Source organism: Tamandua tetradactyla, chromosome 2 (genome assembly GCF_023851605.1).
Source record: "Tamandua tetradactyla isolate mTamTet1 chromosome 2, mTamTet1.pri, whole genome shotgun sequence".
NCBI lineage: Eukaryota > Metazoa > Chordata > Mammalia > Pilosa > Myrmecophagidae > Tamandua > Tamandua tetradactyla.
In genome coordinates this window covers 2,105,032-2,132,488 of record NC_135328.1, presented here as the reverse complement: position 1 = coordinate 2,132,488, position 27,457 = coordinate 2,105,032, and the positions used below count along the sequence as shown (strand labels likewise).

At 58.1% G+C, this 27,457-nt stretch overlaps 2 protein-coding genes across 7 annotated transcripts in view; both read left to right on the top strand.

The window, feature by feature from the left end:
• Positions 1-4,770, top strand: part of FGD3 (FYVE, RhoGEF and PH domain containing 3) — a 59,278-nt gene extending 54,508 nt beyond the window's left edge. For all 4 annotated transcript variants that reach the window (XM_077138697.1, XM_077138699.1, XM_077138696.1 and 1 more), the window contains exon 18: positions 981-4,770. In XM_077138697.1, the coding sequence (XP_076994812.1) occupies positions 981-1,238 (258 nt within the window). In that variant the 3' untranslated portion in view covers positions 1,239-4,770. The remainder of the gene's footprint in view (positions 1-980) is intronic.
• A 12,956-nt stretch (positions 4,771-17,726) lies between these two features.
• SUSD3 (sushi domain containing 3) overlaps positions 17,727-27,457 on the top strand; it is a 42,946-nt gene continuing 33,215 nt past the window's right edge. For 2 of the 3 annotated variants that reach the window (XM_077138693.1, XM_077138677.1), the window contains exon 1: positions 17,727-17,847. In XM_077138693.1, the coding sequence (XP_076994808.1) occupies positions 17,760-17,847 (88 nt within the window). In that variant the 5' untranslated portion in view covers positions 17,727-17,759. Of the gene's footprint in view, positions 17,848-20,284; positions 20,346-27,457 lie in introns of those variants that run through there. The other variant, XM_077138682.1, reaches the window with a different exon arrangement.

The following is a 27,457-nucleotide window of genomic DNA, read 5'->3' as shown; positions in this document are numbered from 1 at the left end:
AGAGTCTGCAGGGACAGCCAGATTCTGCAGGGAGGCAGGGTGGTCTGGCCGGGGTCACCCACCGGTCTCATAGCCAGGGTGCGAGCAGACTGATCCCTGCCTCCCCCAGATCCTTGCCGAGCAGGTTCCTCAGAGTGTTTTCCAGAAGCCCGGCTTCCAGCTGATGCCCTAACACCTGTCCTTTCCTGTCCCTAACCTCAGGCCAGGACGCAGAAACCCAGGGCAGATGCTGCCTGGCCCAGGAGACCCCGGGCCCCAGCCTGCGAGCTGGGCTGTGGGGGGCCTGAGCCAAGGCAGGGCTTTGGGTGGGGGGCTCCTGTTGGCCCCTCCAGTCAGACCCCAGGCTGCCTCACAGGGTGTTGTCAGGGACATGCAACCCCGGCCTCTGCTGCCCAGCCAGTCAGGAATGCCAGACAGGAGGGTGAGGCCAGTGCCCACCCCGCCCCCTCTCCACCCCCTGCTGACCTGGGTCCTCCCAGGTGCCGAGGAAGGGGGCGTCCCAGAGTGCTGGCACCTCTCTTCCCGTGTGTATTCCTTCCTCCATGCCTGCTGTGGGGAGGGGGAGATGCGGGCGCTGCAGAGCCCATTAGGCACGGCTCAATGCCCCCCTGCCCTGCCCCACTGCCCGGGTCAGAGGTAGGGGAGTGCATGCCAGAGGGGCGGAGGTGGCGCAGCATTTGCAGCCCAGGCCTCGGTCCCACTGAGCCCCCAGCAGGGCGTCCGGGGCCAGGAAGAAAGGGCTACTCCCGCCCCAGGGGCCCCCTCCCTCCCTCCTCGCTGAGGGTCTTGCCCACCCCATACACCCACAACCCCCCGGCACCCTCTCTGGAGACCTGGTGGCTCTTGGTCCCATTGACCGAGGGACCGTCCAGCCGTCCACAGCAGAGTGGGCATCTCAACCATGTGTTGGGCACCCCCGGGGAGGGGTTCCTGGAGGCCAGCATGGCCCCCACTCACTCACACCCCCCTCTCCGCTGCAGGACGGCCCGCAACCCCGCGCCATCCCCCTGTCGGGCTGCACGGTGAGCGCCCCCGAGCCCGAGGAGGAGCTCGACGCCAGGCACGCGGTGCGCCTGCAGCGGGCCCCAGCCCCACCCCTCTATCTACGCGTCCAGACGGTCGAGCTGCAGCGGCAGTGGCTGGAGGCCCTGGAGGCCGCTGCCCGCGGGGACACGGCCCAGCCCAGCCCGGGCTCCCCGCAGCCCCAGGCCCAGCCCGAGGACACAGCTGCTCCGTGAGCCCCGCCCGAGCCAGCAGCTGGGATGTGACACCTGCGTCCCAGGCCCCGTGTCTGCGCAGGGCTGGGCCCCCAGGGTGCCTGCAGCCGCCTCCACCACAGCCACTAGGCCGGGTCCCCGCGCTGCCCGCGGAGTGTGGCGTCGGCGGGAAGGACTGCCGAGGGGCTGGGCCTGGCCTAACCTGCCCAGGGCTTGACGCACTCAGCACTGGGGGCTTCCCCCCATTTCAGAGACGAGGAGACTGAGGCCCAAAGAGGAGCATCGGCCGCCCCAGGTTGCCCAGCCAGCCTGGAACTGACGGTCCAACTGCAGACCAGGCTTGGGGGCGGCGGGCAGCCGTGAAACCACCTCTGCGAAGTGCCGCGTCTGTGCCCAGGCGCCAGGGCCTTCCCGAGGCGCAGGAATGCCGGACCGGGCTGTTCGGGCCTCATCACCCCACGGCAGGCCACGGGAGCCCCGTCCGCCACGCCGGCGCTGCGTGGGGCTGAACTGCGGCCGCTGCCTCGGGTCTGGAGGTCTTGGGGGGCTGCGGGTCAGCCCCCCACCACCTTGCAGCTTGGGGCCTGGGGCCGGACACGTGGGGCGCCCGCAGGGAGGGCTGGAGGTGGGGGCCCACCTGGAAGCCCAGCCAGCTGCTGTGCAGTGGGGGCGTGAGGACCGTGAACGAGACCCCTCCGGGGGCCAGCAGGCGGTGGCATCTGTCAATAAAGGCCGCCGGCAGGAGGCCTGTGCGAGCTCCATGCGGCCCCCCTGCGCCGTTCCCTCCTCAGCAGGCAAGGTGGGGGTGAGGGAACGAGGGCGCTGGGTCTGGGGCAGTGTGGGGCTCGCTCCGACCACGTTGCTCCTAGCAAGAGGCTGCGGGGGGGGCCCCAGGCTGCAGCCTGAGGAGGGGGTGTGGGGCATGCAGCCCAAGTCTGCGACATGGCCCTGTCCCCGCGTCCCATGTGTCAGGGGATGGGGACACTGCACCATGAAGACACACTGGACAAGGGAACGAAGGGCGGGGTGTGGGGGCTTTGTGTGCCGACAGGCCCCAAGGCCTGCGGGAGAAAGGGGGAGGCATGAAGGACCTGAGATGGAGGGCCATCCAGCCCCCGGCGGGCGGGGACCTGCTGAAAAGGGGGACCTCACCTCCCGCTGCCGCCCAGACTCATGCACGTGCTGCCAGGGGGGTGGCCCCTGCCCAGCCCTGTACGGCCTTGGGGGTCAGCCCCCTTGGGAGGAACCAAAGGTGAGCTGCTGGTCACAGGTGAGGTGGGCCAGGCTCAGGTGAGCCCGGGAGGAGCCCCCTGCCCCTCGGGTGCCCCCCGGGCATGCAGCCACCACCTGCTGAGTGCCCGCTACGTGCCAGGCTCCTGATGTCGTGAGCGTGCACCGCCTGCGGGGGCCTCCTCGCCCCTTTCCCCCGGGGGGAACCTGAGGTGCAGGTGTGCACCTGCCGGGTGAGCAGGAGGGAGAGCCCAGGTGCTTTGGCCACTCAGGGCCTGCCCAGTCCCAGGGAGCCCTTGAGGCCTCTGGTTGCTTCCTCTGCCTCTTCTGCGGCCACGACCCCACCCGCTGGGCTGGGTCAGGGTCAGCTCCTGGCCCCGTACCGCCAACCCCGCCGCTTCTGAGGCACTTTTCCTCCTCCACTTGCTGCCGTGAGAGCAGCTTCCCCGTCCACAGGTGCCCTCGGAGCTCTGGGAGGGGCCGGCAGTAGCGGCTGTCGTTGGCATTATCTCAGCACAGCCCTCTGGGCAGCTGGAGAAACTGAGTCATGGAGGCAGCCCCCGGCTAAGCCCCCGAGCCAGCTCCAGATGGGACTGCTGGGGGAGGGGGCCGTGATCTCTTGCCTTGGCCAGAGAGCCCCGTGGGCAGCACCAACAGGGGCTGGGGCTTCGAGCCCAGAGACTGTGTGAGGGTCCCAAGGCCATGGCCCCTCCTGAGCCCTCTGTCCACCCGTGCAGGCTGAGACCCCCTTCTCCCTCCACTCCCAGCCAGCCTGGTCGGAGTCCCCATGTGGCGGGCATCTGCTGTGACCCCCTCACTCCACACACCCAGGGCTGGCAAGGAGGTGAACTAGAGCATTACATTTGATCATTGTCAGTAACAGAGGCCTGGGGCCGGTGGTGGAGAGGGGGGAGGCAGGAAATGTCAACCCACAGGCTGTGGTTGCAGCTGGAAACCAGCCAGCCAGTCAGTCATCCCTCCATCCATCTGTCCATCCATCCTTCCAACCATGTGTCCATCTGTCCATCTACCCGTTCATCTAACCACCCACCATTCACCCCTCCAACTGTCTGTTTATCTGTCTATACATACATGCACCTACCCACCCATCCATCCATTCAACCATTCATCCATCCACCCACCTACTCAACCATCCGTCCCTCCAACTGTCTGTCCATCTGTCTGTCCATAAATACATACACCCTCCCATCCATTCATTCAGCCATCCACCCACCTACTCAACCATCCGTCCCTCCAACTGTCTGTCCATCTGTCTGTCCATAAATACATACACCCTCCCATCCATTCATTCAGCCATTCAGCCATCCACCCACCTACTCAACCATCCGTCCCTCCAATTATCTGTCCATCTGTCCATAAATACATAACAACCTCCCGTTCATCCATTCAACCATTCCTCCATCCACCCACCCACCCATCCGTCCAACCATCTGTCCATCCATCCATTCACCTACCATCCACCCACCCACCTATCCATTCCTTCAATCACCCATCTACCCACCCACCCATCCGTCCAACCATCTGTCCATCCATCCATTCACCTACCATCCACCCACCCACCTATCCATTCCTTCAATCACCCATCTACCCACCCACCCATCCATCCAACTACTCCTTGTTCGAGAAAAATGTCCAATGTGCCAACTGTGCCCTTTGGACAGTGTGCTGAGCCCTGAGGACAGTGGGATCAAAACAGACTCCTCCTTCATTGACGCTCTTGTCGGGGAGACACCGAGTAAGCGAATATGCAGCTATGGGAAGTGATGCGGGTTTGGGAGAGAAAAGGGGGGAGGGGATGGGGTAGGCAGGGTGGGCAGGACACCCTGGAGTTGGCGAGGCGGGCGCCAAGAGGACCTTCAGGGGTGCTTGGTTGGAGGGCAGGACTGAGGCCTCAGGGCAGCACAGTGGGAGGCGCGGCTGGGCTGAGGCCCTGGGGCGGTGCCCGTCCCCTCAGTCGCAGGCGCGGAGCTGCAGGGGCTGTGAGCCTAGGAGGGACGTGGGTTGGCCTGGGTTTGGGGGTTTGGTTGTTTTCCTTTTCTAATTGGAGAAGGTATACGTTTACAGAAAAATCATGCATAAATTAGAGTTCCCAAATGCCATCTTATTGCTAACAGCTTGCCTTACTGTGACACATTTGTTACGGTTTGATGAAAGAACATTTTTATAATTGTACTTTTAACTATAGTCCCTGGATTACTTTGTACAGGCCTAGGGATTATTTTATTTTATTGTATTGTAGTAACATATATACGACCTAACATCTTCCCTTTTAAGCATGTACAAATAAAGAATCGTGTTCACAATTGCCAGAATTTTCCATCACCCCAAACAGAAACTGCAGAATTGAAGCTTGCCTACCCTATTCCCTACCCTGACCCCATCCCCTGGTAACCTACATTCTGGGTTCCGACGCGATGATTTGCTTGTTCTAATTATTTCATGCTAGTGAGGCCACACAATAGCTGTCCTTTGTGCCTGCCTCACGTCCCTCAGCATGAGTGCACGCAGCTTCAAGGCTCGCCAGTGTTGCCGGTGCTTCGGGACCTCCCCCCTTTCTCTGGCTGAGTAGCAGCCCACTGCCACGTTTTGTTTATTCGTGGGTCGGCGGCCCCTTGGGCAGTTCTCTCTTCAGCTGTGATGAGTGGTGCTGTGAGGGCGTGTGCACGCGTCTGTTCAGATCCCTGCTTCTGGACTGGGGTTTTGCAGACCCCGCTGGTTGCCGAGGGTGGAGAGCGGGAAGGAGGCGACGGGCCCCCGCAGAGGTCTAGGAGGAAGTTGGGGGCCCAGCGTCCCGAGGGGCAGCCCCCACCCCACGCCTTGGGCCAGCTGTGCCCCCGTAGCATGGACCTGTGTGCTCAGAGCTTCCTGTTTCTTAAAAGGTGAAAGAAATCCGGATGTTCTGTGAAATGCCCTGATGAGTAAACATCAGCAACTAGCTCCGGGCTGCAGACCCAGCCCCGGGGGGCACGGCCCCAGGTCCTGACAGCATGCAGGTCCGGGGTGTCCCCTGGGCTGCAGGGTCCCTTGTGCCTGGGCCTCGGGAGAGGTGGCTCCACCGCCCGTGGCCACACCCCCTGGCTCGGGTCGGAGGCCCGCGGAGAATAGCTGCGCTAGCTGTGGTCTCAGGCGACAGATTGCACCGTCGCTGGCTTCAGCGGCAGGGCTGTTGTGCTTGGGGCTTGGAGGCGGGAAGTCCAGGACTTCCAAGGCGTTGGCAGGACCCCGCGCTGGTGGAGCTGGGCCCCGTGCCGGCGCCCTGGCGTCCCCTCACTTCTGGTTTCTGGCTTCGGAGTCTGTGTCCGAGCGCCCTCTCTTCCTAAGGCCCTGCCACCCGGATGCAGGCCTCTCCTGGTTTGGCCTCCTCTAGACCAGCTCTCTAAAAGGTCCTATTCTATTCAAAATATTTTATGTGTGTGTGGAACTATTAAACTCTCCCCCTGGGAGGCCCTGGGTACCCTCTCAACCATTGGGGATGCCTGAGAAAACCTGCCAAACCCTGGATTTCGAGGCCTGCCCTTACGAAACTCACTTCTGCAGTGGAGACGCTAAGACCACCCATGACGAGGCTGGAGAGTTGCTTCCAGGAAGCCTCGCTGTTGCTCAGATGTTCTCTCTCTCTTTGCATCAGTGCCCCCCCCCCATTCGTGGGACATGACATCAGGGCGACAGGCTCCCTGACAACGTGGGGCGTGACTCCCAGGTATGAGTCTGGCCCTGGCACTGTGGGATCAGCACCTTCTGGGAAAAGAAGGGGGAAAGAAGTATAATAAAATAAGGCATCAGTGGCCGAGAGAGAGCAAACGGAGTCAAGAGGCTATTCTGGGGGCAGCTCTCACGTAAGCTTCAGTCAGATGGTACTGATGGCCATGGTTTCCTAAACCCCAACCAACATCTCTCCTGTTGACTCAACAACACCCAAGGCTCTGAGACGCTATCTGTACAGGTTCCCTGCACTTGCTTTCCTGGGACCTATAATTCCCAGAGGGTTCCTAGGTCAGATAAATCCTGAAACCCAGAGGGACCAGCCTCTCCAGGATTATCTACTGATTCCACCCCCCTGTCCTTTAGTGTGGACACCCCCTCTCAACATGAAGACGTCCGAGCAGGCACTGCCCGAAGATCCTACAGAGTGGGAGAAGGCTCAGAGAAGGAGGGAGAAGGGAAAATGAGATCTAAGAAACTAGTATGACAGCTGAGTCACTATACGATAAGCCCTCTAGTGTCCTATATCCTGGAGCAGCTAGAAGGAAAAATCTGAGAGGATGGTATGGTAGCCCACGACAGCCTCTGGGATCTGACCTGTGACTGCTTGTTGAAGAGTGCTTTCAAAACTACTGCTTTTTCTTCCTTTGTATATATGTTATACTATACAACAAAATAAGTTAAAAAGGAAAAAATAAAGGGTGCCCTTCACCCCTGGGTCTGCCCCACAGGAAGGCGATGAAGACTGGAGGACGCCTTCCGAGGGAGGGGTTCGCTCCCCAGTGTGAGGCCAGGGCTGCGGGACGGGAGGTCCGAATGAGCCAAGAGCCCACAGGCCTCCCCCTGGGGACCTCCCCCACCTGTCACAGTGCCCCTCTGGCTGGGAGGGTCTGTCCAAGGCCAGTGGAGGCCGTTCCCTGAGTGACCCAGAGGGGCTGCCGGGGTGTCTGGGCCCTGCAGATGGGGCAGCCCAGGGCCTGAGGGCTGGGCAGGGGCTTCTCTGCACCCCCCCACCCCAGGGGCTGTCCCTTCCCTGCCGCCAGCCTGGGGGTTCCTGGCACCCGGCATCGCGCTGCAGGGCAAGGCCTGGGCTTGGAGCTCTGGAGCTCACCCGGGCACAGAGGTTTTCACGGGGGTGAGAGCAGAGGAGAAAGAAAAGAGAGAACCTGGGGCAGGCGTGCGCCCAGTGGGCCCCACACAACAGCGAGAGCCGCGTCCTGCCTTGAGGAGAAGTGGTGCCGCCAGCCTGCCCTGCACGCAAGTCCCCAGCAGGGCCAGGGTTGGGGGGAGTGAGAAGTGCCGGGAGCTGCCCCCCAGCCCTGGGGCAGAGGGACGGGCCGAGGCACCCCAGAGGCACAGGACCTGGGGCAGGGGGCCAGCTGCGGCCCAATGTCCCCTTGGGACCAGGCACCCGCCTCCTTTGGGGCCACGTCCCCACGCCAGCCTCCATGGGCCCCTCGGCTCCTTCCCGCCCCACGGCCAGGGTCTGCTGGGCCCTTCAAGTAGCCAGTCCCGGCCCCGGGTGTCCAGGCTGCCTTCCTCCCGCAGCCACTGGCTCCGTCTGGGCAGACCAACCAACCCTTCTGGACGGTTCTCCCAGGCCCTGCCTGCTCCTTCCGGGCCCCCCACCACGGCGCCCCCTTTATGGGGCTCTCAGCGGGCAGAGACTCCTTGGCTCCGGGATGGGGGGAATCTGGGCATCCATCCTGAGTGGCGCCCCCAACGTCCAGAGACCTCCGCCAGCGGGCCGGCCCGGTGTCTGCCCTGCCTCAGCCAGTGGGGCCCACGGGTCAAGCCAGCCCACAGTGCCACCTGCGCCTCGGCGGTCCACTCTCTGGGGACAAAAGCGCCGGCTGCGCCAGAGGCCCCTGACCGCAAGACCCTTCTCACATCTGCCGTCCGTCTGCGCAGGAGGAATTTCCACCCCCATTTTATGGGGAGGGGGGCAGGGAGCTACCGAGGGACCAGGGTACCGTGCCCTAAGTCCAGGCTCCCTCAGTGCCAGCTGGCATCCAGGAGAGGCAGGGGTTGGGGCCAGGGGGCCAGGGCAGGCGCTGAAGGACCAGCCAGGCCCCGTCCCACATTCCGTGCATTCCTTCTTAGAAAGGGGGTGTCTCCACAGCCCTGCCAGGTTCTAGGGCTGGCCCTGCCCGTCCTTCTGAGCTGATGGGTTTGGGGGCTCCATGCCCTGCTTGCCAGCTGCAAAGCTCTGATGGGGGACAGGATGGGGCACCCAGCAGGCATTGGGAAGGGCTGCTCTATTTGTTTTTTAAACTTTTCATTCTGAAATGATGTCAAATGCACAGGAAAGTTGCAAAAATAATTCAAAAACTAAAAGATGTAACTTAAAAAATGAAAATATAATACAAAAACAATGCAGAGAACTCCAATATACTTCTCCGTAAGTGCGTCAGAGACTTCAAGAACTTTAATGCCAGCATAAAGCTTGCAGTCTGTACGCCGATTTTTTCGATTGTCCCTATAATGGGGTCAGACGATAACCCTGGAACCCAGATGGTGTTCAGACGCCACTTTCCCCAGCTGTGGGCTCCGCGTCTCCTGAGACCCTCAGGCCCTGACAGTGCGTGCATTCCTGGGGGCCCTGGAGACGGGCCGCGCACCCGTGCCGTGTCCTTCCCGACGCCTGTCCCCCCCTTGCTGATGGATGAGCCACGCTGCCCCCATGCTGGACTCAGCCCCTCTGAACCAGCGATGTGAGTCGTGTCCCAGGGCACGGGACAGTGGCAAGGAAAGCGCAGAGGAGGAGCTGGAGGCCGTGGGCCACCCGAGGCCACGCCCCTCCCTCTGCTGGGGATGTAGCTGGATGTCCATTTCTCAGCATCGGTTGTCTCTTCCCCCCTTCCAACAGCTTCAGATTTCTGCAAGGTCAGAAGTGGGCAGGGAAGCTGACTCCACCCTGGGCTGCAGGGGTGGAGACTCTGCCATAGCCGGGCCAATCAGCATACACCATTCCCTTGGCGCAGTGATTGGTATGGGGCAGGGATGATCCAAGATGGCCTCTCATCCCTGCTGGATGCAATGGCATGAGCTCTGGCAGCCGTCTTGGAATGCAGAGGAAGAGGCAGCCCCAGTGGGAAACCCAGACAGAACAATGGAGTCAGAAAGAAACCCCATCTCTGAGACACCCTCAATCTGACAGATCAGGCTTCGTCTAAACCAGCTATGAGAGTGGACAGACCTCATCTGGAGTCAGAATTTCTGTCTCCTTCGCCTGAAAGCATGCCAGCTGCTACGCCACCATGCTGAGTAGTCGCCGTTTTGCAGGTGCCAGCCTATATCCTTCCAAAACGGGCTGCCTCAGCCACTCCGGAACTCCAGTTTTCAGCATCTCTGGGAGGGACTCAGAAACCCCTTCCTTTTCCCACCAGCGTCAGACTTGCCTGCCCAGGAAGCAGCGGCTTCAGTGCTCCTGCTCTGTCCACTATCGGTGCAGATTTCACCTCAGGGTGCACAGCGGGTTGCCTTCTCCTGAATTCTCCATCCCAAAAAGGGAGCTGGGCTTTCTCTTTGTTTAGTCAAAACTCAGAGAAGTAAAGTACCCCAACAACATCTGCCCCCAAAGAGGCAGCATCTGAAAACTATCAACACTTTTGTATTACAGCCCATCCCACTTCTAGAGAAAATAATACCGGGGCCAGTCCCGAAGCACCCTGTTTCCCAGAGCTTCTGCCCCATGGGGAGTCCCAAACCCAGTGCCCGACAGGTCTCCCTCCCCTGACCCCACAAAACCTCTGCGAAGGTTCTTGCCCCCACTTTCCGGAGGAGACCTTGGCTGCTCAGAGCCGGGAGTGGGGCTGAGGGGGTGCCCCAGACTCACACAGACTCGAATGCAAGCAGTGTCAGAGGTGACCTGGGAAGCATGGAGTAGGGGAGAAGAGAATGAGGTGGAAATGGGAAGGAAGCAATACAGCGTGGCTTAGCAGCAACTCAGCTTTGTAGGCAACTTGTGGGGGGAGCTCCCTACCTCTGGGCAAAGCCCACCAGGAATTTCCTCATTTAACATGTATGGACAGTTTAATTGAACACCGTAAGCACATGGGCCCTTGAATAGGGCATGAGATTTTGATGGTTTGTCCAGGTTAGTGTGATGCCCCAATAAATCCCAGAGTGATTTGAACAGTAAATAAAGAAGTATTTGCAAAGTCCCTTTGGGGGAATGGTGAGAAAGGGGGAAAATTCAACTTCCCCATTTGGAGAATTCCTGATATTCTTGCAAGCAGTGGGGACAACCAAATCAATAGGCTGAACCCTCGATCTTGGGGTTTGCCCCATATGAAACTTATTCCTGCAAAGGATAGGCTAAGCCTGCTTAAAATTAGGCCTAAGAGTAATCCCCAGAGAACCTCTTTTTTGGCTCAGATGTGGCTTCTCTCTCTCTCAGCCAACACAGCAAGTGAACTCACTGCCCTCGCCCTCTCTACGTGGGACATGACTCCCAAGGGTGTAAACCTCCCTGGCAACGTGGGACAGAAATCCTGGGATGAGCTGGGACTCAGCATCGAGGGATTGAGAAAGCCTTCTCAACTGAAAGGGGAAAGAGAGAAATGAGACAAAATGAAGTGTCACTGGCTGAGGATTCCAAGCAGAGTTGAGACGTTCTCCTGGAGGTTATTCTTATGCATTATATATAGATATCCCCTTTTTAGTTTAAGGTGTATTAGAGAGGCTAGAGGGAAGTACCTGAAACTGTAGAGCTGTGTTCCAGTAGCCATGTTTCTTGAAGATGATTGTATAATGATATAGCTTTTACAATGTGACTGTGTGATTGTGAAAACCTTGTGTCTGATGCTGCTTCTATGTACCTTATGGACAGATGAGTAAAAAATATGGGTAAAAAATAAACAAATAATGGGGGAACAAAGGTCAAAATAAATTGAGTAGATTGAAATACTAGTGGTCGATGAGAGGGAGGGGTAAGGGGTATGGCATGTATGAGTTTCTGTTTTATTTCTTTTGCAGGAGAGATGCAAATGTTCAAAAAAAATGATCATGGTGATGAGTACACAGCTGTGTGATGATACTGTGAGCCACAGACTGTAACACGTGTAGAGTGTTTGTATGCCAAGAATGTTTGTTTGTTGTTTACAATAAAGATACTACAAAAAAAAAAAAAAGACTGTCAGGAACTCGCCTGTACTTAAATAAAGTGAGGTCTGTAGACTTGTTGCCACAGGGGGAGCACAGGCCCTGGGGGGCAAGGGGCATCTCAGTAAGAGGTGGCAGAATGGCTGAGGGCAGAACAGGGGCTTGTGTTAGGTGATTTGGGGGAGGGTTCAAGGAAGCAGGGCTGGATTGTTTGCTCATCGGAAGGGCAAAGGGGAGTGGCTCTATGATTTGATAGCTCAAGTTTTTCTAGAAGGAGGGGGGAACAAAGTATGGCTACAGCTGTAAATGACGGAGGCAGCCGTCCTCACGTCACCCAGGGTGGCAGGGGGGACGGTGCGTTCTCTCAGCCTGGTCAGAAAATGAGGAGAAGCATCACAAAGAATGAGGGTGAGGACTGTCAACACCCCCACCCAGCGCGAGCCCCAGGCACTCAGGGCCCCTCCAGCTCTTTCTCGGTGTCTGTCTGGGCGTCTGCACTTTAACAATGAAAGGATCATACTTACATTTTGGGTCTGAACCCGGCTTTGTTTTCTAATTCTGAGCAGACCCCCAGGCCTCAGGGGCCAGGCAGGTCCCCAAAAAGCAGTTAGGACTGTCCAGGTCGGACACACAGGCTCTGGCCACCCGGGGCCTCTGACCAGGCCGACCACGGCAGTTCTGTGACCTGCTCCCCGAGTCTGTTGGCAGCCCTCCCACTGAAAGGTGAGGTCTTGACAAACAGAAAACGACAGAAGTGACCTTTCCAGGCCGGAACGCTTCCACCTGCACTCCTGGCAGGCCGGCCCGGGACCCCAGCTGCCACGCCGTGAGGAAGCTCAAGCAGTGACTGCTTGTGCCACCTGGTCAGTGAGGGAGGGGCCGTCTTAGACATTCCAGGTGGGCCGGAACCACAGAACCAGGTCCGCAGAGCCGTGACCAAAATAAACAACAGGTGTTCTTCTAAGCAGCATCCATCCTTACGTGGCAGCAGATACCCAGAACACAGACCAGTCAGAGGGGCCATCGTGATTGCACCAGGACCAAGCTAGGCTAGGCAGGACGGTGGGAGAGAGATCTATCCATCATCTATCTGTCATCTCCCTATCATCTATCACCCACCCACCCTCCGTCCATCCACCCACCCGTCCCCTGGACCCATGAGCTGCAAGGACCTTCTCAGAACTCTCACACTGTCATCAGCTGCCTCCCCTGGCCATGGGGGGGTGGGAGGGGGCATGGGGAATGGCTGGGGACCTTCTGCACTCAGAGGGAGGCACCCCCTGAGAAGGCAAGAGGGAGAGGACCCTGTAGACGCCTCCATCGGGAGGGCGCCCTGGGTTTCCTCTCACTGAGCTGGCTTAACTTGTGTTTCCGTTCCTTGCAACCAAGTAAGGCAATGACATACCGGATGCACGCCCACCAGCCTGAGCCTCAGTGGCTCATCCGTGAAATGGGGACAGTGATGGGCTCAGCCAAGGTAGTGAGACTGTTATCAGAAAAGCAAGACTGTCCATGGCAGGGGTGTAGGCAATGAGCCCAGACCTGACCAGGCACGGGGCAGATTTTTCCCACGCTCCGCCTCCCTGCAGAGACAAGCTCCCCCGACGACCTCCAGCCCACGCCCTGTCTGAAGCTCCTAACTGCTCGGAAGCCGCTCTCATTTTCACTCCTCTGTCGGCCCTTGGAAGAGTCCTCTATGCTATTTTTTTTTAATGTTGCATGGCAGGGTCACATTTCATCCTTTCTCCATGTGAGTATCCCATTTTTGCAGCACCATTTGCTGAATTTTTTGTTTATTTGGTTTTCTTGTTTGGGAAGTGCATGGGCTGGGAATCGAACCCAGGTTTCCTGCACGGCAGGCGAGAACTCTACCACTGAATTACCTTGTACCACCCCCACCAGCTTGTTTTTAAATTTTGAAACAATTTCAAACTTACAGTTAAGTTGCAAGAGTAGTACAGAAACAACACAGAGAACTCCACCATACCCCTTATCCAGACACTCAGATTTACTAAGTTGCAATGTTTTGCCACATTTGCTATATCATTTGTTCTATCTGTATCCATCCATCCATCCATCCATCCCCCTAACCTATCTATGCACCTATTTTCTAGCCATGTGAGAATAGATTGTATACATCCTGCTCCCTGGACACACAATCCTTCCACGCTCATTTCCTAAGAATGAGGACATTCACTTATGTCACATCCATCAAGTTGAAGAAATCCAACGTTCTCTAAGGCCAGTTCTTTCAGTTGTCCCAATACTGTCCCTCCAGGATGGTCCCTCCAGGATGGTCACCGTGCCCATTTTGCAGGTGGAAAAATGGAAGCACCGAGAGGTTGGTGGCCTGCCCGGGACCCAGGTCCACCAGCAGTCTGCCCTGAGCACCTTAGGGAGGGGTCTGGATGAGCTGTGTGGCTCGGGGTCGGGGGCAGACCCTGCCCCAGACCTCAGTCTCCCTGTCTGTGAAACAGACAGCCTCCAACAGCCTCACAGCTCTCTTGGCTGGCCTGGCCTCCCCGGGCCAGGTGCTGCCTGAGGGCTGCACCCGAAGCTGACCCCTGGGCAAGCCCCAGGAGTGTCCCCCCAGGGGCAGCGTGGCTGGGCTTGGGCCTCGGAGGCGGCCCGGCAGGCATATCAGCACGGTCCCATGCAGCCCCTTTTGGGGGACGTGGGGGCAAAAAGGCTCGGGGCTTCCCTAGGGTCACAGAGGGGTGAGGCGAGGCAGGACAGGGTGAAGACGCAGGGGCTGAGACATCCCGAGCCTTAGGGACTGGGGAGGCCTGTACGGAGCCTGGGGGAGTAGACTGGGGCCCGGGGGTGAGGGGCGCAGGGCACCTGGGGGGCGGAGGGATGGTGAGGCCAGCCCCGCCCACCTCTCCCTGGGGCGGAGTCCAGGGGCCCCTGCCCTGCTCACCTGGCAGGTGCCGGGCATCAAAGAAGCTTAACCAGCTCACAGGCACTAAGCCTCTGAGCTGCCCTTGACCCACCCCTGCATCTTCTCACCTCCTGGCTCAACCCGGAGCAGCTTAGCCAATGCAGAAGCTCAGCCAGGGTGGGGGAGCCCCCACGCTGGTGTGGGGGGGCACCTGGAGTCCTAGCCGCACATATTAACTCCTTAGAGACTGACGATGAGGTGTAACCCTTAGAGCTCAGCGACCATGGACGTGGCATTTTCCCGTCTCTGAGCCTCAGTTTCCCCGAGTGAAATGGGGGTGGGGCTACGTGTTTTCAGACACGTGGAATTCAGAACTGTCCTGCAGATGTTGGCAATCACTGACATGCAGGTGGCGTCTGAAACCTTCCACCAGTTTTCTCTTCCTGATTAAACAATAAATAGAGGCTCATTGCAGACGACCCACGTGGCACAGGGAGGGGCCCAGAGGCGGGAAAGCAGCCCCTGTCATCTCCCACCCAAGGCGGGGGAGGATGGAGGCGGGCTGGGGGTGGCCAAGCAGAGTCCAGCCACCAAGCAGGCCTGTCCACCCTGTGCCCCCATGTCGCTGGTGCCTGGACAGCCTGGCCCGCGCGGTATTGGCCCCCGTGAGCCCGGCGTCCTGCTTTCTGAACCTACGGGCGGGGACGCAATGTCACCGGGTGACACTTACATCTCCCTCATTCCGTCTCTCCTGAAAGCCAAAACCACGATGCGCTGGTGCCAGGCGGGACCCCGCCCGGTGCAGGGCTGAGCACCTGAGCTCCGCAGGGGCACCTGCCCAATTGCCAATCAGGTGGGGCTTCAGGCGGGACTCCCTGCTGCCCGCTTTTGCTCAACTGAGGTGGAGCTGGGCCTGGGGCTGAGAGGACGAGCCGGGGCGGGGTGGGGGGGTGCGTGCAGAGGGCGCAGCAGCCTGCCAGCCGCTGAGGGCCAATGGCCACTGCCTCTGCCACTCTCAGCCCCGTGGGGGCGAGCCTACTCCCTCCCCGGGGTGCAGGGGGTTGCTGACGTGGGGGCTGCCGGGGTGGGGGGGTGAGCCCAAGCATCCTGCCAGTCTCAGGTGACCACAAGCAGGGCTCTTTTGCAGCAGAGCAGGTAGTGCCTCCAGGTATGTGATAAATCATCATGAACAACATCAGCCTCATCCCACGGCAGAGCCAGGTTCTCTATATTGTACCTCTATTCCATCATGCCTCAGGCTTACAAATACACACCTAAGAAAGAACACTTTCTTGGGAAAATTCTATCCCCCCAAATATCCAGCTCATCGAAAGTACCAAGCTCAAGTGAGTTTTTTGTTTTAAATTGCTTTAATTATAAAAGACAACTGAAAAGAGACAAAGCCCGTGAGGCCCGCCTGCTTTCTGGGTTGTTTCCGTTTCTCAGTGGAGCCTTCTGGAGTTCGCCCACTGTGTGAAGTTTTCATCATGAAAGCCTAACTTTTCTATTGAATGGAAGCTAAAATCAAGAATGTTTTAAAGGAAACAAAGATTACATTTTTACAATTATGCAATTTGATGGAAACCCACCAAGTGAAGCACACACCCTCCCTTATTCATCCGTCCCTTCCCGGTCACCAGGGGAGTCAGTGAGGAGGGCTTCCTGGGGGAGGTGACATCTCAGGTAAGCTCTGAGGAAAGAGAAGACCCCACGCCCTCTCCCCAGGCAGACCCTCACCATCCCCTGGAAGTCTCTGGCAGCACAGGCTACAAGCCCACTTCACAGAACTGAACCCCGAGCGTCAGGACCCCTGCTGCTCCAGTTCAGCAGGTGCTTTAGATTCACGCCGCTGTACACAGCCGGGAGGGCAGCTGCAGCCCTGAGGCCAGTTAGCATGGATTGGCTCCATCTGGCTCCCCCAGCAGCTTCTGCTCTGGACCCTGCTGGATCAGGGAGGTTTGGAGGAGGCTGAGCCCTGAAGATAAGCAGATCCCCAGCCAGGCACTGCTCCCACTCTGGCAGGGATGGTCCCCAGCTGGGACAGCCTGGGGTCTGGGGCAGCCGGGAGAGCCTGGGGGGAGGTGGGGGAGCAGAGCAAACCCGACACCAGCGGGGGGCTGCACATCCTAGTTTAGAGGACACGTCTCCTCATGGGCTCTCTCTATCCCTGGGGGAGGGGTTCGCAGTACCATCTCCATTTCAGAGACGAGGAAATGAGGGCTCAGTGAGATGGCACCCAGCCCTGCCCGGGGGGCAGAGAGGGTGTCAGAGGGCGTCAGGCTCCATGCGGATGGGCATCGTGGTGGCAATGCACAGGGGGTTGCAGTGGGTCATCCTTGCTCGGCCGTACCTTTTGCTCCACGGGCCTCAGTTTCCCTCCCTGCAAGCTGTCAGAGTTGGTGGGGGCTTTACAGGAACTCTTCATTCCAAGGGGCCCCCACAAAGGGTGTGGATGGCCTTGGACAAGCCTCAGGGGAAGACAGGGACAGTCCCGATGGGGACTGGAGTCACCTGCTTCGGAAGATGGCTCTGAGACTTGGTGAACTAATCCTGGAGAATGGGACAGGTCCCGGGCCATCCCTGACCGTCCAGCCAGAACACAAAAGGATGTGGGCTTCTGCGTGCCTGCAGTCAACGTCCAGAAACCCAGCGACCAGTTGTGAAACAGGACAGGGACACGCGCTCCTCTCCTCCCCGATAAGGCCCCCAGTGGCCCGGCTCACTAGGTGCAGTTTTGGATTCCTGGCAGCCTGGGCCAGAATGATGGGGCCTGGGGCAACCCCGACGCGGGGCTCCGTTCCAGGGACGCCCAGGGCTCTCCTCGCCTGGCCATCCTGGACACGGGACTGCCCTCAGGCCCCCAGACAGGTTCTACCGCAGGGCCTTTGCACCTGCTGCTCCTGCAGCCCTGCGGGAGTGTGCAGGGCGGCAGCTGTCGGCAGGAGCCCTTGCTGGGCAGCCCCCAGCCCTCCGTGGGCGGGGTCTGCAGCTGGGCCCGGCCAAGAGGGGCTGGGGGTGGGGGGCAGAGGGAGAGGCTGGACCACAGCTCCAGAGCCCACGGTCGCCCAGGGGCCCCTGGGGGAGGGGGTGAGGGTGCAAGAGGAGCGGGCAGGCAGGCGGGGATGCCCCTCACCGCGGCCCCGGGCACTATTCCGTCCTCACTGAGGCCCTGCGAACGGCACCCGCCAAGAGGTCCTTAGGGGTAGAACGGCCTCTGAAGAACAATGCCTGGGGAGGCCCCGGCCGGCACCTGCTGAATCTGCACCTGAGAACTCAGCCGACTCCCAAACTCAATCCATGCCACAGCCGAGAAAACCCCTCGGGCGCAGGAAGGCCTAGCAGGTGGGGAGGCCAGGGACGGGCGCCCCGTGGGGGGCGGGAGGGAGGGGGTGGGGTGGGGGGCGGGGCCGAGGGAAGCGCCCGGCAGAGCCCCTGGAGCGAGACTTCCGGCACCCGCCCCCCTTGCCCCTGGGGCCTCGGCCTGAGGCCCCGCCCCCACCGCCTACGGGGGGCGTGTCCCGGGGCGTGTCTCCCCTTGTCCTGCCCGCCTCCCCCCGCCGCCCCCGTCCGCAGTCCGGCCGAGCGGCGCCCAGCGCGCAGGGATGCCCCGGGCAGTAGCGCACCTCCGGGGCCGGGCGAGGCCCGCGGGGCGGGCGGAGGCCGTCACGTCGGCCCGGGGCAACCGCACAGGTGAGGCGCCTGCGGGGCAGCCGGGGGCGGGAGAGCACTACGGGGCCGTCCAGCCGGGGCTTGGGGGCTTGGGGGCTTGAGGGCTTGAGGGCTTGAGGGGTGGCGGGGCCCAGCCTGACCCTCCCTCCCCGGACGGCGGGGCGGGAACCCGGCGGCGGGCGTGCAGCCGGAGGTCGGGGCGGGGCCGTTCCACGCGTCTCCTGGAGAGAGCGCCCAGGGAAACTGAGGCCCCCTCGCGCGCCCGAGCCCCGCCTCCCGAGCCGCGCGTCGGTCCTCGCGCCACGGGCCTGGGGAAGAGGGAAGAGGGAACTCGGCTCCGCTCCTTGCCCCGCGGCTCCGCGCCCCGACCGCCCGGGCTTCTCGGCCTGCGCGGTTCTTCCCGGCCCCTTGGCCTCGGCGAAGGCCGGCTTTACAGATGGGGAAACTGAGTCCGGCGCAGGTGGAGACCTTCGTGAATTTGTAAGACACCAGGCTTGGGCGGGGATTTACGTACCGCGGCCGGGGCTGGCTCCTTCTCGCAGGTGGGGAACTTGAGGCCCAGAGACTCTAAGTCAAGTCACTGCCCAGAGGTGCACAGCTCAGCAGGGCTGCGTGGGGCCTCGGCCGTCCCCTGCTCTGCGTTTGGTTGTATTTGGTTTGTGTCCCCCAGGCTGCGGGCCCCGGGGTCTGTAGCGGCCAGGAGCACTCGGCTGTGTACGTTTGCCCTCCGGGCGCTGCTTAGTGGGGCTCGGATGTCTGCACCCCTTAATGAGCCCTGGGAGGTGGATGGTGGGGGCCTGCGTGTGCTGACCGGACACTCGCCCCTCTGAAACTGGCCAGAGGTTGGCCTGGGACTCTCGCCCTGGGGGGTGGGTGCGCGCTTGCGTATTTGCCCGTCAAAGGCTGGCTGACCTTGGTGGCAAAAGGGTCTCCAGGACCAGGTCTGGCCACGGGCAGTCCCTCGCCTGCCGCTTCTGCCTGGTCTCCTGGGGGCCTGAGGCTGTCCCAGGTCCCCTCCTCCCATGAAATTTGGGGTTGGAATTCCACCTCTGACCTTGGGCAAATCATCCTACCCCCCAGCCTCAGTTTCCCCGTGTGCAAATTGGAGGCACTGTCTACCTGTCCCTGGGCCTGTGGATGGGACAGGGGAGCCCAGGGAAGGGTCTCTTAGGCACCTGCTCTCTGGCCATTATTTCTCCAGCTTCCATTGCACCGTGCGGCAGCCTCAGCCACACCAGCTGGGAAGTGGCAGGGCCACCTCTTCCTGGGGCCCGCGAAGGGCAGGAAGGCGCGGGTAGGAGGGTGCTTTTGGAACGGTTGGCGTATGTAAAATGGGCCTATCACCATCTGCCCTCCCCAGAACAGGTATGAAAATGAGCCAGCCAGACTCGGTGGGCAGCGCGAGGGTCCAGAGGGATTGGGACTTGGGGGGGCGGGGGTAGTGTGTGACCTTGTCCTTGGGATTAGGGCCCCTCCCTGGGTGAGGCTGCCAGGCCCCCTCCCCCAGCCGAGTCCCTGGCCTCGTTCCCAGGCCACCCCCGCTCTCCCTTCCTGGGGGGGTTGTCTGGGAACACGGGGCTCAGCAGCGGGGGCAGCCACCCTGTGTGCCTGCCGGGAACCTTGGAGGGCTGAGCCTGGTGAGGGGGAGGGGCCCCTGGCGGGGCGGTGGGGGGGTGGTTCTCTCCCTTGACTGCACTCTCTGCAGCTCCGCCACCCAGCTGGGCTGCACCCGTTTTACAGGGGAGAGGCTGAGGCCCCCAGAGAAATGGGTGTGAAGCAGGGCAAAGTTGGCATACCCCCTTGAGTGCCCAGCCATGGCTTCCTGCCTGGGTGTTGGCGGAGCTGCTGGATGAAGGAAGCACAGTTCCCTGGGGTAAGGGGCCACGGTGCCTTGGGACTGGCCTCCTTCTTCAGTGGAGAATATGCCATGGGTGCGAGGCTGATCTACCCCCTGGGAGACCCAGATGTGGACATGGCCCTTGCCTGCTGTGGCTTAAAGCCTGGGCACCCACCTCCGTGGGGAGTGTGGCTCAGAGAAGGCAAGGTACTTGCCTGAGGAGGCACAGCAAGCCCACCATGGGGCACAACGTGAGCCCAGGCCTGGCCTTCTATAGGCAGGCCTGGAGATAGAAGGGGTTCCGGGGGCCTGCACTCTGCTCTCTGAGTGCCTTCTGTTTGCATTTGCCATCCTTGAACAGTCCTGGAATCCCTTGTGCATGCCCCATTTGCATTTGGGAAAGCCAAGGCCTCAGGTGAAGGCAGCTTTCCAGGGTCACACAGAGTCGCCAGCAGTGGGCAGGGCTGGCTGGCCCCTCTCTCCTGCAGCTGCAGCCAGCCTGAGCGGTTACTCATTTACCTGGGCCTGCAGCGGGCAAGGTCGGGTGTGTGGGGCTCAGGGCTACTGAGCGGGAGACGGAAGGGGCAGGCTTGCGGTCCCGGGTTCCGGGTAAAAGACTAACAGGCGCATTCTCAGATGCGGGCTGCCCATGCTGGTCTGGGGGCAGGCCCCCTCAAGTCAGGTCAGGCGCCCCCGTTACTCTGCCCTCCCCCGTGAGAGCAGACGGTGGCCCCCCACTGGGCAGTCTCACGGCTGGCCCAGTCTAACCCTAACCGGTCTCCCAGGGCTGCCCTCGGCCCCCGTGGGTGGCGGTATCCATGGCCATGCCCTCAGGGGCCCTGTGAGGGCCAGTGCTCCCCTTTGGTGGTTTTTTTTTTTTTTGATTCTGTTTGCATCAAGTCCAATCAACTTATTTATTCTGTTCTCCTTCAAGATTTATTTGCCCATATTAACCAAAGGGGCATGGAGCATGGAGTGAAAATCGAGCCTGGAGCCTGGAGGTCAGGCGTCCTGGCAGACCTGTGCAGCGTGGGAGGGGCAAGGCCTGAGGAGGGGTCTCCAGAGGGCCCCTGTGTTCGGGAGGGCCTGGTGCGGTCACAGCACAGAGTGGACCTACCGGGTCCTCCAGGGCGGCTGGGTAGGGGAGGCCAGGAGGTCCTTGGCAGGGGCCGTGCCCGGGACGCTGCGTCCTGAGGCAGAGGCCAGAGAAAGGCTGCGGAGGAGGGGAAGGGTGAGGCCTGACTGGCCTTGGACAGTAGGCTTGGGAGGGGCTACCGGGGAGGCGGGGAGGATGGGCAGGGGTCTCCAAGCTGGGGGAGGGGGAGAGGAAGTGGAGGCGGGGGTCTCCAGGCTTGGGGGAGGAGGGTAAGTGGAGGCGGGGTTCTCCAGGCTGGGGGGGGGAGGGTAGGTGAACATGGGGAGGGATGGGGCAGAGGTCTCCAGGCTGCGGGGTGTGAGGGGTGGTCTCTGCCTTGCGCAGTAGGTAAGGACAGAGTTCGGCCCCTGCTGGACCCTGGGGATTCCTGGGCACCCCTGGGGGGCAGGTACACGTAGGAACTCTGCACACAGGAGTCCAGGTCCTTGCAGACAGGCCTGGGGCGAGGAAGGGCCCGAGGCTGCGCCGTGCCCCTCCCCTTCCGCTGGGAGACCCCGCGCAGGGTCTCGGAATGCGCGCGGCTGGCTGCGCTCGTGCTCGGCTGGGTCCTTCCAGATCCTTCTCTCCGCGCACACTCTGCGCGTTTAGTTGAGAGGGTCGGGTTGTTTGCTTTATTTAATGAAACTTGCTCACAGGAGGCTGTAAATCACACATGTTGCATGGTTCTCAGAACCCAGTGAAATGCATGTTTCACTGGCTTCTAAAAACTTTACTTCACACATATGCCGTTTTGATGAAACTTACAGAAGGCTGTAAATCACATATGTTGCATGGTTTTCAGAGTGGAGTGAAATATGCTTCACTGAATTCTAAACAGTTTACGAAACACATATGACAGTTTTAATGAAATAGAGTGCCACAAATTATGTTAGTTCAGAACTGAGTGAATACGGTTTTTTTGTTTGTTTTTTTACTTTTTATTTTGAAATAATTTCAGACTTACAGGAAAGTTGCAGAAATAATACAGAAAACCTCAATTTAACCCCTACTCAGATACCTAGATTTGCCAACCTTTAACATGTTATTGCATTTCTTATATTAATCTTCTATCTACCCACCTACCTACTGATATCCCTATACATTGATTATAGATTGAGCACATCATGCTCCTTTACCCCTTCCAGGTACGTTTCCTAAGAACAAGAATAGCCACTTATGTAACTAAGTTAACTACAATGATCAAACTCAAGGAATTTAACATGGACATAAAGCTTAAGGTCTGTATTCTGTTTTTTTCAATTGTCCCAGTAATGTCCTTTTGGGCATTTTCTTCTCCATTGCTAGGTACAGGCCAGGATCACACATTGCAACTAATTTTCATTTTCTTCTCTCTTCAGTCTTTCCTTTTATCATTGTGTAACGTGCACACCCTCACACTTTCCATCTCCACCACTCGTGAGCGTATGAGTAAGTGGCATGAAACACTCACAGTGTTGAGCTGCCATCACCATCGACCATTTCCAGGCTTTTCCACCATTCTAGACACCTGGCACCTCTTTACATTAGCTGCCCACACTCCTTCCCGCTCCCCCGCCCCCACCCATGACCTGTGCTCCACTTTTGGACTCTATGAATTTGCCTCTTTTAAGTATTTCATGTAAGTGGAGTCATATATTATCTGTCCCTTTTTGGTTTTTGTGTCTGTCTTATTTTACTCAACATGACGTCTTCAGGATTCATCCACGTTGTTGCATATGGATCAGAGTGCCATTCCTTTTTGTGGCTGAATAATATTCCACCAGACCTGTTTATCCCGTCATTGGTTGATGGACACTTGGGTTGCTTCCACCTTTTGGCGATTGTGCATAGTGCCACTGTGAACATAAGTGTGCGACTGTTCATTGCAGTCCCTGCTTTCAGTTCTTTGGGGTATATACCTAGAAGTGGGATTGCCAGGTCATAATGATAATTCTATACTTAACTTTTAGAGGAACTGCCAAACTCTCTTCCGTGGTGGCTGCACCATTTACATTCAACCCACAATGGATGAGTGCACCTGTTTCTCCCCACCCTATCCAACACTTGTCATTTTCCATTTTTTTAATAGTAGCCATTCTAGTGAGAAAAGGTATCTCATTGTAGTTTTGACTTGCATTTCCCTAATGGCTAATGATGTTGCCTATCTTTCCATATTCTTATTGGTCATTTGTGTAACTTCTTTGTAGAAATGTCCATTCAAGTTTTTTGCCCTTATTTAAATGGGCTGTTTGTCTTTTTGTTGCTGAGTTGTAAGAGTTCTTTATGAATTCTAAATATTAAACCTTTATTAGATATGTGGTTTCCAAATCAAGGTCCTGAAGATATTTCTCTGTTTTCTTCTAAGAATTTTATAGTTTCAGTTCTTATATTTAGGTCGCTGATCCATTTGGAGTTCATTTTTACTATGTTGTGTGAGGTAGGGATCCACTATCATTCTTTTGTATGTAAATATCTGGTTGTCCTGGCACCATTTGTTGAAGAGACTAGTCTTCGTTGAACGGGTTTGGCAACTTTGTCCAAAAAAAAATCCCGCGAGGGTTTGTTCCTGAATTCCGAATTCTGTGCCATTGGTGTATGTGTCTGCCCCTGTGCCCGTACCATGCTGTTTTGATGACTGCAGCTTTGTAGTAAGTTTTGAAATCCAGAAGAGTGGGTCCTCCAACTTTGTCCTTCTTCAAGGTGATGTGGCTGTTTGGGGCTCCTTGCCCCTCCACTGCATTTGATGATTAGCTTTTCCACTTCTACAAAGAAAGCTGCTGGAATTTTGATTGGGGTCCTGTTGAATCTGTAAATCACTTTGGTTAATATTGACATCTCTGTGGTATTAAGTCTTCTAATCCGTGCCTGGTCTTTGAATTAGCTAGCATTGCATTCTCTAGAGAAACAGAATCAGCAGGAGATATCCGTAAATATAAAATCTATAAAAGCAGCTGTGGGGATGTAGAATCCAAGGTCTGTAGGGCAGGCTGTGAGCTGGTGACTCCAGTGAAGGTCTCTCAGCAGATTCTCAGGAGAGGCTGGCTGGACAACTGTGGGAATGGAAGAGTCCAAAATCCGCATGGCAGGCTGTGAGCTGGTAACTCCAGTGAAAGATCTGGACAAACTTCACAGGAGAGGCTCACCGGTTGAAGCGGGAAGAATGGCTGTCTCTTCTGAATCCTCCTTAAAAGCCGTCTGGGATTAGATTAAGCGTCACTCATTGCAGAAGACACTCCTCTTAGTTGCTTGCATTTGTAATCAGCCAAGGATGCAGCCAGTGTGGTCACGATTTCAGTCCATGAAATGTCCTCATAGCATCAGACCGGCCAGCACTTGCCCAACCAGACAACTGGGCACCACCACCTGGCCAAGGTGACACATGAACCTGACCATGGCAGTCTTCTTTCGTTTCTTTCAGTAATGCTTTGTAGTTTTCTATGTACAAGTCCTTTACATCCATGGTTAGATTTATTCCTAGCTATTTTAATCTTTTAATTACTATTGTAAATGGAATTGCTTTATTGACCTCCCTTTCGGATTGGTCATTGCTGGTATTTTTGCGGGTTGGTCTTGTACCCCGTCACTTTGCTGAATTCTTTTATTAGCTCTAGTGGCTTTCTTGCAGATTTTTGGGATTTTCTGTGTATAGAATCATGTCATCTGTGAACAGGGCTCATTTTCCTTCTTCTTTCCAATTTGAATGCCTTTTATTGCTTTTTTCTCGCCTAACAGATTGAGTAGCAGTGGTGACAGCGGACATCCTTGTCTTGTGCCTCTCTTGGAGGAAAGGCTGTCAGTCTTTTACCATTGAGTATGATGTTTTTCATCTACGCACTTTACCATGTTGAGGAGGTTTCCTTCTATTCCTGATTTTCGGGATAGGATTGTTTGTATTGGACTCATACTGTAAGTGCCTTTGTTTTTTTTATTCAAGTCTTTTAACTGGACAGCATGCCCTGGGCATCTTTAGGTGTCTGTGGCTGTAGTTGGCATTCATTCTTTTAGGTAACCCTCCCCACGAATTCTTATGCAGCCCAGGTGGGCATGACAGCTTTCAGGAAGGGGCCACGTCTGTCCTTTTAAATGCATGACATCTTGGGCTGTGGACGGGGCCCTTTCATTCTGCGTGAGCAGGAAGAGGCTGCGGGTACGGAAGGGGAACCCATTTGAAGGCCCTCCCTGTGAAATGAAACCGTCCTGCAGCTGCTGTCTCAGGGACATGCATCTTCGTGCACAGCGAAACCCAAGCTGGTGGGATGTTTGCAGGTGGAGAGCACAGGATGTGGCTGTTGTGGCAGATGAAGTGTGAACCGAGACGGGCCCTGCTGACCTTGTTTTTTCCAGGGGATGGTGATGCCTCTTCCCCCACCATCCACAGACACAGCACACTGCTGGGCAGTGCCTCCTCTTTCTGAGATAGATGCAGAGAAGGGCCGCAGCGGGGGTCTCCCCTGCAGGTTGGGTTGGGAGAAGGGCTTTATGCCAGGCCCTCAAATCCTCACCCGGCCCTGCCCAGGAGACCGTACTGCCCTCTGCATTTTCCACAGAGGAAACAGGCCCAGAGGGGTAAAGTGACTAGCCCAGGTCACACAGCTCCACGTGGTCCTAAGGCAGGGTTTGGTGGCCCCCCGTTAGACAGGTGTCCCCTTCCTCTCCTGGGCGCCTCCTTTCCCATCTGCGCCATGCCAGGCTCATTCAGCAGAGCCACTGTCTTCTGGGGACCCCAAGCTCATCTGTGGGTGGCCCACACTGTCGGCAGCATCTCTGCCCTGGGCTCTGAGCCAGGAGGTGGGTCACGGGGTGCAGGGGATATGGGAGGTACCAGATGGCCACTCACCTGCCGGCCTGGTGTGTGAGGTTGTCTCCCGACCTTTGATCGTACATCTTTTCAGATGGACAGTGAGGTCAGAAGGATTTTGTACCCCTGTACCTGCCAGTTGGATTCCATCATGGACATTTTACTGTACCTGATTTAGTGTGTATGTCTCCATCTCACCAACTTTTATCCACCCATTGGTGCCTCTTATTTTTCTCGTGAAGTTTTAGTTTTATTTAAAACATTTTTTTCCGGGTTCATTATTTTATTTTTAGCATAGTTGGGTTTATAGAAAAACTATGCAGAGGGTAGCGTTCCCCTGTAGCCCCCCCCCATACAGTGTTCTGATCATTGGCATTTTGCCTTAGTGTGGCGTCTTTGCAACAATGAACGGGCAAATAGTACCATGATTCTGTGACTAACTGAAGTCAGTAGTTTACAGCGGGGTTGAGTCTTGGGTCCCTCTCTGGTGTGTCACATGCACCACACCCCATCACTGCCCCTTGAGGGCTCGCAGCGCCCTGGCCAGATCTTCGCCACCACTCACTCGTGTTCGGTTTTTATTTTATTTTTATTTTTTGCACGGGCAGGCACTGGGGATCGCACCCGGGTCTCCAGTGTGGCAGCAGAAACTGGCCCCGTGGCCTGCCCTCGCGTTAGGTGCTTGAAGGGGTGGATTCGAGTTTGCCCGTCTGGCCTGCCTCAGGCGCCTGCTGAGCGGACGCGTGTCCTCCCAGTGCCGCCCCCCTGGGCCAGCAGCCCCCGCTGCCCTTCACCCCTCTGTCCCCGCGTCCGTGCAGCCACTGCCACCCGGGCACTACCCCTGTGCCTGGCCTGGCTCCGTGGGGGACACCGCAGGGACGGCCTGTGCCCTCTGCCCTGAGCGAGCAGCTGTAATGCCCGCATCCGGGGAAGCTTTCGGGGGGCTGTGGGGCAGGGGCGGCCCAGGCTCGGGGTGGGTGGGGCACGAGCTGGGGTTGGGAGCAGCCGGGCTGTGGCCCGAGAGGAGGTTTCTCCGGGTCACTGTTGGGAAAGTCCTAGGACAAGGGTGGCGCCTGACGAGACCACGAGGGCCCTGGGATGGTGGGTGAGGCCGGGCGGGGAGGGGGCACTGGGATGCGTGTGGGGAGTGGAGCTGCCAGGCTGGAGGTGCTCCCTCCGGGGGTCAGGGCTACTCCCAGGCTGCTGGGGCTGCAGCAGTCACTGCCTCTGGGTCTCTGGGACGTCACTCGAGGGGCTTGGGGCGACGAGGACAGAGCAGGGACAAGGGCATCAGGTGGAGACGGGGAAGAGTTGGAGGACGAGCTAGTAGGATTTGGCTGCTGCGAAGTGGTGGTGGCAGGACGGGGCTCTGTAAGAAAACCATCCTTATCTCACCAGCGAGGTTGTCCTCCTTGGGCGGCAGTGCTGGGCTCGATTAGTGATGTCTGCCCCAGGCTGAGCAGTGGGGACGGTGGAGTGTATGCGCTATGCTTTGCCACCCTGGACTTGGTTCACATTCCTTGCTTGCCTGGTGGGAAAAGAAGGGCCAAGGGTGAGAAAGCCTTGTCCCAGGCCACACAACCAGAGCCAAGCCTGGGACGCAGGGTGGCTGCCTTTCAGCCCTGGACCCCGCTTCACATTCTCCTTGGAAACAGAAGGATTTATGAGACAAAGTATATTTAGGAAGAGGGAACTCTCCTGTAGGTCCCAGCAAGCCCTGCCCAGCCTGAGCCCTGGGGTCAAGTCCCTGCAGCTCCCCAGAGGCCACAGCCACTGGTCAGTAGAGGTGCTTCCTTCACAACAAGGGCTCGGGGTCTTCACCGGTGGGTCCTTGCAGCTGGCGTGTTGGAGTTCCACTGCAAATCCCTTCCCCGGGTGCTGG